At 40.7% G+C, this 18,005-nt stretch overlaps 1 protein-coding gene across 2 annotated transcripts in view; it reads right to left on the bottom strand.

The window, feature by feature from the left end:
- Positions 1-5,539: 5,539 nt before the first annotated feature.
- The window catches only part of LOC122557385 (NALCN channel auxiliary factor 2), a 458,304-nt gene continuing 445,838 nt past the window's right edge, over positions 5,540-18,005 (bottom strand). For both annotated transcript variants that reach the window (XM_043705041.2, XM_043705042.2), the window contains exon 4: positions 5,540-16,364. In XM_043705041.2, coding sequence (XP_043560976.1) covers positions 16,060-16,364 — 305 coding nt within the window. In that variant the 3' untranslated portion in view covers positions 5,540-16,059. The remainder of the gene's footprint in view (positions 16,365-18,005) is intronic.

The raw sequence follows: 18,005 nt of genomic DNA, 5'->3' as shown, positions 1-18,005 counted from the left end.
GTTACATGTAAAAGCTATGTACTTATCTGTTCCTGTGCTGTGAGCCCACCCACACTGGTTCCTCCAACATCAGCTGTGAATTTTGCTGTTTGTTAATTTTTCCTAGATGCACTCTGATGTCCAAAGATACATGAACTCAAACAGCAAACACAGTAAATGAGCAGATTCATTGTGTCAGTGAGCAGTGCAGGTTTCTTTCTCTCTCTCCCTCACTGACCACATGATTGATGACTTTTGTCTGTCTTCCTCCTTTTAAAAGTGCCAGTTTTGCTCTATTTTTCCCAAAGTTCCAAAACAATGCAGCAGCATGTGAAACAGCAATTGCTGTTCCTGGAATTCAAGGAAATCACTTCCAACACATAAAACACCTCAAAAAAGGAGCAGCTCTTACAGACACAGACTTTTTCCTGTCCTCCATCTTGGATTACCCAGAACTAGTATTTTTATAGATTGTGTGGAATGAACAACAGTATTTGCATTGCTTATTGAATTACATTGCTGTTTTCCTCCTAACTATAATATAAGGTTCCTCAAGTAGGAGGTGCAGAAGAAACCTCTCGCTTTTCTGCAATCTACTCAAAGGAACAGGAGAATCGACATTTCGGTCATAAGCCCTTCTTCAGTTTCTCCTGTTCCTTTGATGCTGCCTGACGTGCTGTGCTTTTCCAGCAACACATTTTTAAGATCTGATCTCCAGCATCTGCAGTCCTCACTTTCTCCCTGCAATCTACTCGAGACAGGCACAAAGGCTGAAGCATCTTAACATGGGATTGCACCACCATCCTCATGTTAATCACTTCCAGCAAATGTCAGTTCAATGTAGAAATATTGAAAATAGGAGCAGAAGTAGGTCATTTGGTCCTTCCAGCCTGATTTTCTATTCATTAAGATTGTGGCTGATCAGCCAAGTTGTCCTGCTTTTGCTCCAAATCCTTTAATCAGTTTAGTTCCACATGCTCTATAGACAACTCCTCCTTGAAAAAAAGCAATGTTTTAATCTTGGCTGTCTTCTGTGATAGTGAATTTCACAGACTTACCATTCTCTGTATGAAAACATTTGTTCTCATCTCAGTACCAAATGGTTTAACCCATGTTCTTGGATTGTGACCCCTGTGTATGAACTGCCCTGTCATCGGGAACATCCTTTCTGCATTTACTCTCTCTAGTCCTGTTGGAATTTTATAGGTTTCTATGAGATCTCCCCACAATCCTCTGAACTTCAGCAAATATAGTCCAAACCAATTCAACCTCTTTGCATACATTAATCCTACCATCTCAGAAATCAGTCTGACACACCTTCCCTCTATAGCAAGAGTACCCAAATGGGAACTGTAGCACAGTGACGTTGTTAACTTAAAGTCATAGGGCTGGATGAATGCTCCAGAGACAGTTCAAATTGCAGCTTGGGGATTTTTTTTTATTCATTCACAGTATGATAGCATCTCTGGTGAGGCCCATTCCTAAATGCCCACTGATGAATTAAGTGTCAATCATATTGCTGTGGGTCTGGAGTCACATGTCAGTCAGATTAGCTAAAGTTGGCAGTTTCCTTCCTTAAAGGGCATAAATTAACCAGATGGGTATTTTGCCTGAGAATAAACAATGGCTTCATGGTCATCATTACACTCTTAAATCGGATTTTAATCAATTCAAAATCCACTAGCCGCCATGGTGGGATTTGAATTGAGGATTCCAGAGCATGACCTGAGACTCTGGATTAATAGTTCAGCAATAATGCCACTAGTCTATTGCCTCCTCATTTAAATGCATGATTTGGAAATGCAAGTAACAAATAAATGTGAAATAAAATGTCACTGAAATAATGACAATGAAACTATGAGAATTATGTTAAAAATCTATCTGTCATTCTAACCCGATGTGGCCTCCAAATGACTCCAGATCCATAGCAATGTGATTGCCTTTTAGTTACCATGCTTTTCTCTCGAGTAGTGAAGTAAAAAACTAGAGGGCATAAGTTTAAGATGAGAAAGGAAAGATTTAAAAGGGACGTAAGGGGCAACTTTTTTCACATAGAGGGTGGTGTGTGTATGGAATGAGCTGCCAGAGGATGTGGAGGAGGCTGGCACAATTACAGCATTTAAAAGGCATCTGGATGGGTATTTCAATAGGAAGGTTTTAGAGGGATATGGGCCAAATGCTGGCAAATGGGACTAGATTAATTTAGGATATCTGGTTAGCATGGACAAGTTGGACCGAAGGTTGTGTTTCCATGCTCTATGACTCAATGTGAAATTGTGTAGTAATCCACTCATGTCACTATCTCCTAATCAAGGGCAATTAGGGATGTGCAATAAATCCTGCCTTTGCCATCCCAAGACTACTTCTTCAAAAAAACTATAATGGATGAAAGACTTTAACACCTTGAAAAGAGTTATGCAGAGCAACTCACAACATGACTGCATACCCTGTCCAATCTCCCATGATGATCTTATGGATCACCAATAATTAATCTAAATTCAAATAAGAGGATTCTTCCAAAGAGACATGCAAACCAACAGATGTAGTGAAAAGGATTAATCTGGAGATTTCTTCTTTTAATCTCAAATCCATGCACAATTTGGTACTGGATTGTACATTCACTAATGGAAATTTTTCTCTTATATTTCTAGAGCGTCAAACGATGAAGAAACATTTAGTTCGACATAAAGCTTAATGGTCACAAGCTGGAGCTGTTTTCAAAACTTTGTTGTCATTAAGAAAGACAAGACTAAAGTTCATGTTAGTTCTCAACACAATCTGAAAAAAATTGTATCCAAGCTTAAATTAGCATTCACCAGAAAAGAATGCTGACATTTGTGTAGCACTTCTTATAACCTCAGGAACTTTTTACTGTCCATTAATTACTTTTTGAGGTGAAGCCACTGTTGTAATGTTGGAAATCTACCCAATTTGGCCATGAGCATCTGATGTAAATCAATGATTGAAACAGATGTTATTTGTAGCACCGTATCTTCATATTTATCTTTTTCTCATTTCTTCTTCCTCATCTCAAATTATGCTTCTATTTTCCTCAATTATCCTTTCTTCTTCTCTAATAACATTGGCAATATTACTTTGTCCCTGAACTCTTTCTTTCAAGTTTTTCATTTTGTTTTTCTTCTGTAAATTATGATTAGATTCCCTACAGTGTGGAAACAGGCCATTTGGCCCAACAAATCCACACTGATCCTCCAAATGATAACCCACCCAGACCCATTCCCTTACATCTAATACTACGGGCAATTTAGCATGTCCAATTCACCTAACCTGCACATTTTTTGACTGTGGGAGGAAACCGGAGCACCTGGAGGAAACCCATGCAGACACGGGGTGAATGTGCAAACTCCACACAGACAGTTGCCTGAGGCAGGAATATGAACCCGGGTCTCTGGCACTGTGAGGCTGTAGTGCTAACCACTGTGCCACTGTGCCACCCATATATATCCTGTATTGGACAATAGAAATGTTCTAAAATAAAATATTGGGAAGAACAAAGTCACAGTCTTCAGTCTGATAGCCATTAATTGCGTTCTAGATACTTTGCAACCTTGGTGCTATATTTAATGTCGGAGTTCACAGAGTAGTTTTAAGATGGTGATGTGGTAGAGTTGAACATTATCAATGTATGTGTGGAAACTGACACTGTGCATTTGGATAACATACCCAAAAGCAGTATGTCAATGAGAAATAGCAAAGGGTCAAGGCCAAATCCTGAGAGGTGTCCACAGCAAATGATGTGGGAACAAAGAGACAAGTCTCTTAAACCCTGTCTCATCTTTTCCTTCAACTCCTTGAATGGAAAGAGGAGAAAGTGAGGGCTGCAGATGCTGGAGATCAGAGCTGAAAATGTGTTGCTGGAAAAGCGCAGCAGGTCAGGCAGCATTCAAGGAACAGGAGAATCGACGTTTTGGGCATAAGCCCTTCTTCAGGAATGAGGAAAGTGTGTCCAGCAGGCTAAGATAAAAGGTGGGGAGGAGGGACTTGGGGGAGGGGCGTTGGAAATGCGATAGGTGGAAGGAGGTCAAGGTGAGGGTGATAGGCCAGAGTGGGGTGGGGAGAGAGAGGTCCTTGAATGGAAAGAAAAGCTCACAACAATCTTATCGCTGTTGCCAATCTTTAAATGATTAAAGGTTCAGAATACTCTTAAACTACAGTCCTGAACAAATACCATCCCTGAGTACTTTTGCCAGATGTTTTCTGACATTAACTACGCTTTAAGTGGATAAGTAAAAAGAACACAGCAGTTTGAGTTTGCAACGAAAAGAAAAATTACCTTTTCTGAACTTTGCGTTCCAGTTTGATGGCTTGTTTCTCCCAATTATGAAGATTTCTACAGTCTTATATGAATAAACCATTGGGCAAAATGACAGCATTGGGTTCACTCCAGCTGACTTTGCGATGTTGCCAAACCCACCAGTCACTTAACTTTCATGGGGTGGGAAAACAGCAAGAATGGCATCTTGACCTGCTTCTTTTCTCTTCCGTTAACTTTCTGTTTTCCTGAAGGCATTAATGGATGTGAGGTATAGTTCCATTGCTATTGGCAGCCCTCTAGGCCCTTTACACAGATAACCATTCATCACAGTAAGTGCTGGCAGGCTAGTGAAAGGGTGGTGGCTGGATGTCACAGGCACTCTCTGTAACGAACACATGATTTCCAGCAGAAGTCACAATGTAGCAATCAGAAATAAAAAAAATGCTTCTTTTCTTAGCCCAGGGACCTTTGACAAAATTATTGCACCTCTGCCTCAGCCTGCTGACATTAATTAACTGAGGTACATATTGGGAATTGTCAGGGTTTTCTTCCAGCTTTGCATTGCTCCCTTTCACATTGTATCTGTTATTTATTCTGACCAGAGAAATCTGAGTCTATTGACCATTAAAGAATGAAAGGACTTTACTGCCTTTCCAATAACAAACATCATTGACATTGGCTTTGGGGTTAAAATGATATCCCAGCAGGAGAAAAAGGAGAGCAACACTTAGACCATGTTGAACATGCCTTTATTTATGGTACACTCCGAAGAAAATAGAAATTCTTATTGTGTATATCTGGACATGGTGCAGAACTGCGAACGCACTCCTTAAAGGACCATTCCATCTCTATCCCAGAAACAATCTTTTACAGTAATGAAATCACAAAACCATGGATTTGAAATCACACACTGAGGAATAAATCACATTGGTAAGCTCCCTGGGTCGATACATCTACCACTCCCAACAGGATGGGGATTGCGTCTGGGATCTTCCTGGTCCCTTTCGCTCAGCTCCACTCTGGGCAGGGCATGTACCCGCAGTGCCAACATTGTGCACTCCCCCTCCTCCTTCTGCTTGTTCCCTCCCTCCCTCCTTCCTACAACAATCTCCCAGCTGTCAAGGACAGAAAGAAAAATAAAGTGCTACATTTCGAAAATATCTTCTTTGATTTTTCTTTAAAACAATGAACTTCTGACTGCACTTATAATGGAATGAAGCTTCAAATGGGGAGGTAGAAAAGAACCTAAGAAGAATTATCTTGTGTGGTGAGGCGTGGAGATCATCGACTGCTTATCCCTAACTTCAAGTCATGGAAAATACATAAAAAGGATTCAGATTTAAAATGTCAAAGCATCATTGTCTGCAGATACTTCTCTACATACACCCATCTATAGATTGCTATCAAATAGTAATAGGATACTATTACAAGTTGATGTGTGCATGGAATTTTCCCATGAATTGCTTGGGGTGGGGGTGTGGAAGGGTTGAGGTGGTGCACATTAATTACTATTTTTGAATTTATTTTGGTGATTAGTTCTCGGGGATAAGGTAAACTAGGGGAGATCTGTCAGAATAAAAGTTGTACATTGTCCATTTTCATTCACTGCTTCGATATATTTGGCAATTCCTGCATAAAAAATGCCCTTTATGTCCCTCATTGCACATTCATTAGTTTGTCTTTGGGTAATTTATTTTCGAGCTCATCAGTGCACAAGCATTGCCTGACGAAAGGAATACTTCTGCTTTTGCTTCCAACGTTGTTAAGCATTTGAAGCAAGGAACAGCATGACCAGATGCAAGGGAAAATTTCCTTCACTTAGCCCCAGAGATGCACATCAACTCCAATACTGGCAGAGCATCAGTACAAATCTTTTAATTTTTCTATACATCATTTTTGGTCTTTATAAATGGGATGGATAACTTAGACTCAAATTATTACCATTTGCTTTCACCAGTCCATAAGGAACCAGAAGTGAAATGACCTTACAACACTAAGAATTGCAGGAGGATTATTCAAACTGAGGATCCTTGAAGCCAGCAAACAGGGACAATGGACGTGCTGAAAATCTTTTGTGATGAGAAGAATTGAATATAAAGTTAAGGATGCTATGCTTTGACTGCACCGCTTATTTAAGGAAGGATGTCATTGTGTGTTCAGGGAATGTTGACCAGATTGATATCTGGAATGAGCAGGTTGTCATATGATGATATATTGGCCAGGCTGGATTTGTTCCACTGGAGTGTGGAAGAATGAGGGGGGACTTGGTTGAAATGAATAAGATCCTGAATTGTCTCGAGAACTGGAATGTTGAGAGGATTCGGTGAGGGAAATTCAGAATGAGGAAGATCTGCATTAAAACTAGGGCTTCTAAAGACAGGGGTAACAAGAAAATGCTTCTCTGGAACTCTCAGGCTCAGAAAGCGGTGAAGTCATGAATATTTTTAAGGCAAGATTAGGTAGAATATTGTCAGGCAAAGGAATGAAAAGCTATTGGCGAGGGAGTGGGGTTGGGGGGGGGGGGGGGGGTGTGAATGGGAAATTTAGGAATGTGGAATTCGGAACAGAAATAGATCAGCCATAACCTCATTGATTGACAAGCAGGTTCAAGGGGTTCCTAATTTGTATGCTTGTATTTATGAACTGGATTCAATCCAAGGGTCTCAGAGATGAAAAGGTGCTGATCAAGCTAATACTTCATTAAATTTCCTTAACTGGGTCAGAGATTTGTAATTAAAACTGGTCAATGTATCCAAATGTGCTACTGTATAAACTCTGCAAAATGAGAGAATTATTTGAAGGTCAGCGATAATATTGACATAAAAATGCCGACAGACTAAAAATTGTTCTCCCTAGTGGTAGAAAAGAGAATTGACAGAACTGAAGGAAGCTGACAGAACTGAAGGAAGGTTATAATCAGGTAGTGAATATGTTATTCCTTTAAATAGTGAAGCACCCTTGGTAACAACTTGTGACAATAGTTTTACGTACGAAAACAACCTGCATATAAGGAGTGCTTTTAATACAGCAGGACAGTTCACTGGAGCAGAAAGAGTGAAAAAGAATGCACAATAGTGAAGGAGATATTGAGGAGGGGTGACAAGAAAATGAGATTGAGAAATCAATCTTAAGGACAGAGTTAAAGATCCAGAAGGAAGCAGAGGCTTCCAGGAGTGAGGAAACATGGCCCTGCATTGTGTTCTGGAGGGACCTGAGTATATAAAAAGGCAGAGTTATGAGGGTCAGAGAGGTCTGGTGTAGGTCAGGAGTTTCTGGAGAGGTTGAGACTTTAGGCCTCATAGAGTTCACAGAGATAGTGAGGAGTGAGGCCATGAATGGATTTAGATGTGAACATGTGAACTTTAATTCTGAAATGTTAGAAGATCAAAAGCCACAATCGGACAATGATGTGAAGGTTAATAGGTGAACAGGACTTAGTACAGGATGACAAAACCACTGTAAGCTTGGATATGGTACAGAGGGAAGATGGCGTGGAATAGAAAAGAGTGCTGAATAATCACATGTGGAGTTCACAAAGACTTGATGCAACAAGTGAGCTCATATTGAGGTGGAAATTGATGTTATATGCAAGTCCTAATCGGCAAGATCAGAATAAAGAGAAGGGAAGAATGAGCTATTTGGTCCATCGAGCCTGGTCTGCCATTTTATATCATGATCTAATTGTTGCTTTAACCTCAGTTTACTGGCATATCCTTAAACCTTTGACCTCCTAGTTGATGAGAAAACCTGTCTGCCTCTTTCTGACCGCGTGGTCAAGAATGTAGCTCAGAAATGAGGGTACAGAGGTTATGAACAGTTTATTTCCATTGGCAGCAGTGGGATGGAATCAGTGGGAAAGTTATGAGATTATGGCGAGGAGGATGTGGGGTTGAACACAATGGCTTTCTTCCTAATGTTTAGCTGGAGCAAACTGTTGCCTGTAATGTGTTGTTCAATCCGTTGATTATGTTGAGGTTCTGGGAAGGAGTCAAGACAGCAGGAATTCGAAGTCAAGATGGGGTGTAAGGAGAGCCCATATTTGTGGATGAGATTGCTAAGGAGCAAACTGCATCCAAGAAGAATGAGCAAAGGACAGACAGAGTTTAGGGGTAATCTGAAGATGGTGATGGCAGTGGTGCGGTTGGTGCGTGTGGAGCATGAAAATAAACAATTTCTGGAGATTTTTCGATCGGCAAGTGTCGGACTAAACAAAGGAATGTCAGAGATGAGAAACAGTAAAGGAAACTATTTTACACAGTTAATGCTTATTCCTGTATGCTACAAATCCTAAACTGAAAGACTGCATTTTGGCTTCTGTATGAAGGTTGTGTTCATTTAAAGTTGTTTTATTAGCCCCAGTTGGAAACCCAGTCCACTTGAGTACCTCAATAACTCAAACACCACCATGTTTTGTATAACTGTGAGATTATAATATTTAGCAGACTTGGAGAAGAATCTTGGCAGGAACTAGCATTAAAAGTGGGTAAAGGCTTATGGATTTAGCAAGTCTGAGATTTAGCACAGTTTAGAAACACTGGATCATTATTTTGAATAACAGGTGACAGAACATATAACATTGAACAGTATAGTACAGGAACAGACCCTTCGGCCTATTTTGTCTGTTCTGACCATGATGCCAGTATAAACTAATCCCATTTGCCTGCACATGGTCTACATACCTCTATTCCTTGCCTGTTCACATGTCTGTCCTCATGCCTTTTAAACAATGCTGTTGCATTTGCTTCTATCAATTCCCCTGCAGTGCATTCCAGGGATCGACCAGCCTCTGTGCAAATACTTGCCTCACACATCTCCTTCAAACTCTCGCCCTCTCACCTTAAACATACGCCCCCTAGTATTTAGCATTTCCACCGTGGGAAAAAGAGTCCGACTATCCACCCTATCTATGCCTCTCGTAATGTTATATATTCCTATTAGGTTGCCCCTCAGCTTCCAACACTATCGTGAAAACTATCCAAGTTTGTACAACCTCTGATAAGTGAGAGCTTTTCCTGCTAAAATATCTGATTCTGGCCTGCAAATTGGTGTCTAATAGCCAGATGTTATGATTTAACCATACTCGGGGGCAACACACTCACATATTTACCACTCAAGCATTGGCCATTGTCAATTTTCCTGGTGTGATTTGTATAGCCTTCCACATCCTCACACTTACTGCAAAGTTGTGGAGTGTGTTGGCTGACTTATTTCAGGATACCTCAGGGCCTGAGACAGAGGATTCGTAGATTCTCAGACACGGCATTAGAGGTCATGATGGAGTAGGTATAGTGAAGATAACACATCTTTTACTCAGGAAGATGAGGGGCAAGGTGATGAATGAGTTGTGGCTGGCATGAATAAAGCAGCTTATATTGTATAGGTGTGGGAAGACAATTAAGGAGGGCATCCAGAGCTGTGAAAAGTGCAATGGTTTGACATGAGTAGTCAAGCTATGATGCTAATCACACTTCTCAGTAACTGTAGCACCAATGTCAGAACCCTAAAACATCACTCAACTGCACACTGATACTCACACATCTTACACACCTCAAACATGTCTCACAGCTTTTATTTATTTCTTTGAAGATTGCTGAAAAGAGAGACGTGTTGCCGAAGCCTTTTGTCTTGCACTCATCAGGACAAACGCAAGAATGAACAAATTTCAAATCATCACAGCAATTTGTACTGTGGAGAAAGGGGTGCTGGTAGTTTGCCAGGTCAACTCTGATTGATCAAGGCAATGCATTAATAAAGCAATGGGAAACATTAGGCTCCTCCTACTCCTGGCTATTTCAGTAAAGGAATAGGCTGAGACATATTCCATTTGTTTTCTCTGTCTGTGAATGCATGCCACTTCTAGTGAGCATAAAGGAGCTTCACAGCCTCCCTCACAGTTGAAATATCTCATTTCTGAACTCAATGCCAGTATGATGTCAGATGCATAGATTGCAGGTCTCATTAACTCGCTGATCGATTGATGTTTCTCCAGTTGTTAGCAACAGACTGCACTCAAACAACCCCCGCTGGCCAAACTCAAATAATACACCAAGTGATTGGGCAGCACTTGCTGAATAACTGAATGTGCTAATTGCTACACTATGACCAATTTAAAGTAATCAGTTAAGTTTGTAACATGGCTCATTTATGCTTCCTACAAGTGAAATGCAGTCATGAGGTGTGGATGGCACTGGCAAGGTCAGGATTTATTGTCACATCTTACTGCCCTTACCATGGTGATGGTGAGCTTCTAGTTATAGCTGATCTGGCGCAGATATACCTACTGTGCTCTTAAGGAGGGTGTTCCACATTTTTGACCCAGTACAATGAAAGAACAGCGATATCTTTGTAAGTTAGGATGGCATTTGGCTTGAAGGGTTCTGGAGCTTCCATGTACCTGCTACCCTTCTCCTGGGTGGTAGATATCTTGAGTTTGGAATGCAGTCTGGAAGGAGCCTTGGTGAATTTTTACAGTGTGTCCTGTGTCAGGTACGCACTGTGCTTCAGTTATGAAGGGACTATATTTTTACAAAGGGGGATGGGATGCTGATCAACTAGTCTGTGTTTTATATTGTATGAGCCACTCTCAACCAAGTAAGTGAGGAGTGTTCCATTACATTCCTGACTTGTGTCTTGTAAATGGTGAATTGACTTTAAGGAGTTAGGAAGTGAGTTACTTGCCAAAGAACTCCCCCGCCTCTGACCTGCTTTTGTAACTAATGTATTTATATGGCCGGTCCACTGAAGGTTCTGGCTTATGGTAACCACTACTGCCCTCACCCCAGATGTTGATGGCAGAGTATTCATGAATAGTAATGCCATTGAATGTCAAAGAGTGATGATTACATTCTTTGTAGTGAAAGATGTCCATTGTTTGGCAATTGTGGAGTGCAAATGCAACTTGTAACTTATTAGGCCAAACAGGAATATTGTCCAGGTCCTGATGCATATGGACATGAACCGCTTCAGTTTTGTTGTTGGTGACAATAATGGCTGATTTGTTATCATTACTGGATTGTGCAGCATGCAGTCTGTCACTATAAATCTAGGATCCTCTTCACCCTCCTGCCTCACTTTCTTCCAGTAGTTGATGATGCTACTCAAAGCCTCTGCTCTTTCACCCCTTCCTACCGCTGCATAAGCAGCATCCCTAGCAGGATCCTGATGACCAACCATCTCCTTTTTCTCAGTGGTGTTTATCTCTCCAGAGAGGTATTCATTCACTTTGTGTAAAGTTATCAGACAGTGTGGAGGAAGACTTGACAAAGCCTATAAAAAGTCTCCCATTAAGTTTCAAAGTTTAAATGCATTCCAGTCATTCAACTTCAATCAGTAAATAAACAGTGAAAAACTGAGCATAGCTTTTAAAGTATGAGAAATCCTGAACAATGATTTATTTAATCCTGTTCATTTGGTTGTTGTTAGTAGAGTGTGTTAACTGGAGTCTGAACCAAGAAGATCGTGTGCAGACATTTTTAATACTTTGGATTGTAATCAGAGGCTTAATTAATCACAAGGCAGTCATTCCTATCAGGTGCTGAAACCCCTGTACCACATGTGCAGAGGAAACAGGCATTTCAAGACTGTGTGTGTGTGTGAGAGCAGAACTTTGATATTTGCTGTGACTTTAATAAAATAACGACTGTTTTTGATCTTGTCTGTTTACTTATTTTTAAATCCAGTGTAGGATTTCAACCTTCGTCCAAATATTGTAATAAAAACGAATATTAGCAGCAAGAGTGCCATTTAGCTGGGAGGAGTTAGAGCATGCAAAAGAGTGAGTAATTAACTGTGTTTATGAATGAAAAGAGGTCGAAGATGAATAGTTGAGCATTGTTCCAGTCATAGATTATACTTTACTCTATGGCTAGGGCCATTTCATTGTTGCGTAGTGCTGGATATGATAGGTCCTCAATCACGATTCAAAAGGCCTCGTGAATAGCCACTTCCTTTGAAGCATCATCACCCTGAGTCTCCTAGTCTCTTAACCTGTTTGCTTCCAAATCTTTGTTTGGAAAAGTTCTCTCCCAAGTCAAATATAATGTCCTTTTCAAATTCACAGTGCCCATTCAAATTGCTCTCTCAGCTGTTAATTTTCTTTACCCCATTTACCTTCATCTTCACTGTTTCACAATCCTGAACTCATGTTGGCTCAAGAGGTGGCACACCACCATCTCCGAGGGGCAAGTGGAGAGCTGCAATAATCATTGGCCTTTGTGAGCGATGACCCTATCCAGAGAACTCATAAAGCAATTTGTTTCAAAAATCGCCCCTGTCCTTCAAAGTTTTATTCTCTCTCATCATTCTCCCTGTGACTGCTATCCTCCAAGGCTAATGAATGTACTTACATAGTGCACAACTGGTTTAGGTTTTCATCCATCATTTGATCTGGCTGGATAACATGAAGTGCTGTAGAAATGACAAGTTACAGATGATGGCAATAACATGGATTGGCTTATACGGCTGCTGAGTCTACAAGAAGGGCTAAGTTAGGGAACATTGTCTGACAATTGCAGTAGAGAGGCCAAGTGATGCTGGGATAAATGCTAAGTGCTCAGTGTGGGGACTTGGAAAGTCAAGGAAGATGGATATCTCAATGAGGACCTTGGTCTGAAGAGATAATGGACAAATGTTAAGTTTGGATGATTTTAAAGGAGAAGGGAAGGATTGTAAAAGTAAAGGGCTTTAAGTAGAACAAAATACTGGAGGAGTAAAAACAATATCAAGATAAGATTTAATGGTAAGAGTTCAACTACCACAATTATGGTTTGGGTCTTGTGGATAGCAGTAAGTAAATCAGGTGATGGTAGAGTGGAGTTGTTTTAGTAAGCACATGGTGATGTTTCCCATTGGTCAAGTTTCAGTTAAAGTCAAGATGTCAATGCAGTCAACTACAATAAGGTTGTGCACAACAAGAGCCATTTTTATGTGTTCACAGACATCAATGGGGTGGCAGGGAGAAAGATTATTGAACTACTGCCAGAGCCCAAGGGATGATGCTGGTCAGGTTGAGTAGAATGGAAAGAGTGTTGGAGATGTGAACTTCCAAAAGGCATTCACCGTTGAAGAGAGGGGAGAACCAGAGTAGAAGGTGCAGCTCATTAGGAGTCAATGATATGTGACAGACAGACATGGGTGGGGGAGGTTGTATGGGCTGATTCATTAGTGATTCAAAACTGGGCAGGAAAGTAAGAAGGCAGAGAACCATTCAGGATGATAGGGATGTGGTGAAAGATCCAAACGAGAGAGAAACAAATAACAGAAGGACCAGAAACAAATGGACAAGAAGAGACCAAATAAGAAAGATAGAAGTAATCTTCAACAGTGAAATAAGGCATTTCTCATGTTAAATGATTCACTATGTAACTGAAGCCCAATTTCTCCACCCTTATGCCAATCCAGTAAAATTGACAACACAATGGTGTCCAACGTGAGTGCATGTATTTCTCCTGACCTCATCCAGTTAGGTTTAGGTGCCAATCTAGTGGCATGAAAGGGCCCTCCCAAAACAAGGCACATGAGTTAATTCCATGCCATGGAAACAATAATATTTCTCATAGCTACAAAACACAACCCATCCCCAAGAAGATCATTATTAAGAATATAGTCCCAGTCTCTGCTTCCATTTACAGTGTTAATGGCAAAAGAAAATTAAATGGTTTACATCCTAAACACAATTATATAAACTGACTTGTTTTGACAGATCCTTTCTTTGTTTTGATTGGAGGAAAGAGGAAATTGAATCTGCACCTCCCAAATAATGCAATAACATAATTCTATCATTGCAAGATATTTAATTCTAGAGTTCACTTGGAATCTATTCTCAATGGTAACTGATCTGCACTTGGTTGTGGTAACTAATATGAATGCTTTTAAATGGGAATTATATCAAACTCAGATGGGAAAATAAACTACTTTTCTGGAAGAAATTCTCTACTTTCTAAGGTGAGGGAGGAGGCAATTTCCTATTTTGGCATCCAGCGTGTGTCTGCTACCCTCACATCAGGTAACTCTTAACTTGGTCGAATTTTCAGGGTAGCAATTCATTTTCTGCACCAAACATCCTTGAGAGCTCGATGAGTGAGATTGACAATTGATGTGCAATTTTTTGCTGTAGGCCCACACATTCTAAAAACTGGGCTGAGGTTGTTATAACGGTCGCCAATCAACAGGTGTCAACTGACAGCACTATATAGGTCTGATGTACTAGCTCGAGAGCACAAAATCCACTGATGGCTAGTGACATTTATAATTTTGCTCCTACTCTTTTTTTTAACTTTGGTGGTGTCCTGCACAAAGAGCTATGGCCTTTTTCTGTACTCTTAACAATTGAAAGATCTATTTAAACTCCTGTAATGTTGGCACTCAAATTTAAGAGTTTCATAAAGGTAATGGGTGACAGCAGAATGGATACTCAGGTTAAGAATCAAATACATGACTATAAAGGACAGTTAACTGAAAGTGTTATTATAAAATCTTCTTAAGTTTTTGCCCTTATTGTCAATGATTATTTTTGTTTATAAAAGTGTTTATTTGTTTTTGAGTGTTTCACTAGGCTGCTGCTGAGTTGCTTTTTGCTATGCAATGCATCTGGTGATGCATGCTGTAAGACATACTCATAGGAATCTTAAATCTCCACATTTAATGGCTAGGTATCCAACCTGCACTAACTCAAAAAATCCACGTATTAGCATTAGGTTCTAACGAGCAGTAGATAGGACACATATATCTACCACTTTGGCCACTGTAAAAGGGACCCAAACATCTGATTTTTAAAAACATTGTACCATAGCTTCCCAACTTCTCCCTCTACCAACCCTATTTCTCTCTCATAATACTCATATCAATAGTGATAGGATTACAAGCTGCCTCCTAGGCTACCATTAACTGTTTCATTCCTAGACCATCTAGCAGATGGTTTATATTTGAGTTAGGTAGCCACAATAACCATGCCAAGTAGCCTGCTGGGAATCGAGGAAGCACATTGCATATACATTGGTAAGCAGGAGGGTGCGTTAACTTTTTGGTCCATTGAACGTCCAATCATTCTGTTCAGAACAAGTGCCTACCTATCCTGCAACTGAGATGTTCACAGTCACTTTTGCTGGTGTTCCTCACAATAATGGGTAACAAATCTTAACTAGTTGTTTAACATTAAGATGACAGACCAGTACTGGTTTGATATGAGGAGAAACATTACCAGGGTTGCTTGGGCAAGTAAACTATTGAGGGATTTAGACACCTATCCGACTCTCTGATACAGGCAAATGTACTTTGTTCAAGCACAGGATTATTGCTATCTGTCCCTGGGACAACTAAGTCATGTTCATAGGAATAGACACCACAAAGAATTCAATGAAGTCTACTGTGTTAGAGATTAGCTTGACTACAAACTGAAAAGACAAAAGAAAACATCCTGTGATTGTTCAGTGCATTTATACATCTGAAACCTTTCTGGTTGCATGTGGAACAGATGGAATTTACAGTAACTGTCTATTTCTAGTATCTGTCCCAGAGACAGCTATGCTTTTTACCAAATTATTTTTACCCTTGTTGTATCAGTAGCCTGACTCTGTAGAGTAACATTTTAAACCATCTATCCTTATCAGAGCAGATAAGCATTTCTGGACCTGCCATGGCCAGATTATTGTTTCCTTAGCCTTACTGCACACCGTTATTCATGGCTGCCTGCAGCCCAGCTCTTCATTTGGATGGTCTTCTGAAAACCCTTTGAGCTTCTTTGCTGCTCGGTACCATGGCCCTGTACGAACTGTTGAAAAAAAAAGAAAGTAAGAAGACATCTTTTTCTACTCTTCGCTTGGGGAACTGTCGTCCAGTGCGCTCACTGTCTCCATGCCAACTCTGCTATTGTTCTGAAAACCAGTAAATGTCACCACAGTGTGTAGAAGAATTAATACTAAAACACACAGCTTAAGTCTGCTGTTGCACAGTCGCGATGCTGCTGAGACAGGCAGTGAAGACTTATGATGCAACATGGAGTCCATGGATTTGGTAGATATATTATAACCTTTGTCCCAGGATAGATCACAGGTGTTCCATCTGACGTCACAGCATTCTGGCTCTGCATTGGTTAAATGGTTTTCTAGTAGCCCTGTTGCATAAAGAGAAAAGAACTCAATTAGAAAGAGTGTAGAGGCACAGTAAATCTTTCCTCCAATTTTCTCACTTGTTTGAACGTTGACCAAAGTCATTTTAGATTAGATTAGATTACTTTACAGTGTGGAAACAGGCCCTTTGGCCCAACAAGTCCACACCGACCCGCCGAAGCGCAACCCACCCATACATTTGCCCCTTACCTAACATTACGGGCAATTTAGCATGGCCAATTCACCTAACCTGCACATTTTTAGACTTTGGGAGGAAACCGGAGCACCCGGAGGAAACCCACGCAGACATGGGGAGAATGTACAAACTCCACACAGAGTCGCCTGAGGCGGGAACTGAACCCGGGTCCCTGGCGCTGTGAGGCAGCAGTGCTAACCACTGTGCCACCCATTTTAGTCACCCCTTGTACCCAGATCCCTCAGGCCTGAAAAAGGCAAAGCCAAGAAGGTTCAAATAATACAGGGTCCTTGTTTTGCAAAAGGTTCTCGAGACAGCTGCTGCCGATTGCCAGCCCTGGGGCCATCTGTGTAATTTTGCCTGGCACTGAGAAAGCATCCAAAGCTGATGGCCACTATTGCAGCAGTGGTTGACCTTTGGCCCCAAAGCTGGGTGAGGTTATTGCAATAGCGGCACATTGGGTTCAGGCGAGTTCTAGTTAGCTGTACCACACTTTGAATATGTCACCTTTCAATATTATAGAGTCATAGAGAAAACAGCCCCTTTCGTCCAACCAGTGTATAATCCTAAACTAAACTAGTCCCACCTGCCTGCTTCTGGCTCACATCCCTCTAAAACCTTCCTATTCATGTACTTATCCAAATGTCTTTTAAATATTATAATTGTGCCCACATCAACCACTTCCTCAGGAAGTTCATTCCACATGCGAATTACCCTTGGTGTTTAAAGTTTTTCCCATATGCCTTTTTAAAATCTCCTCTCACCCTAAAAATGTGTCCTCTCGTCTTGAACTCCCCCATCCGAGAGAAAAGACACTGAGAATTAACCTTATTTATACCCCTCAAGATTTTATAAACTTCTATAGGTCACCTCTCAGCCTCCTACACTCTAGTGAAAAAACGTCCCAGCTTATCCACCTTTCTTTATAACTCAATCTTTCCCATACTCAGCAACATCCTGGTAAATCTCTTCTGAACCCTCTCCAGATTAATAATATATTTCCCATAACAGGGAGACCATAACTGGACACAGAATATCAGAGAGGCCTCACCAATGTCCTGTACAACCTCAACATGACCTCCTAACTGCTATACTCAAAAGATTGAGCAGTGAAGGCAAATGTGCTAAATGCCTTTTTAACTGTCCTGTCTAGATAGGAAGCAAATTTTAAAGAATTATGTACCTGATCCCCTAGATCCATGTCATATTGCTCTGTCATGGGGTACAAAGAATTTTCAGACCTGAACCACCAGGACATTAAATCATCATAGAAATTATTGCATAGAATATCTTCTAATCAGTCTGTTTAGAGATGTTATTACATACCTCTGCAGCGAGTGGGACTTAAACTTGAGAAACTGGAACAGAGGTAGGAACACTACCCCTGACCACAACAGCCCTATTTTAATCAACCTGTTCAGACATATAACGACAATACTCTGAGGCAGGT

Source organism: Chiloscyllium plagiosum, unplaced genomic scaffold (assembly GCF_037043375.1).
Source record: "Chiloscyllium plagiosum isolate Xiang-an unplaced genomic scaffold, Cpla_swu_hap1 HiC_scaffold_11, whole genome shotgun sequence".
NCBI lineage: Eukaryota > Metazoa > Chordata > Chondrichthyes > Orectolobiformes > Hemiscylliidae > Chiloscyllium > Chiloscyllium plagiosum.
This window is presented reverse-complemented; position numbering and strand designations above follow the sequence as displayed.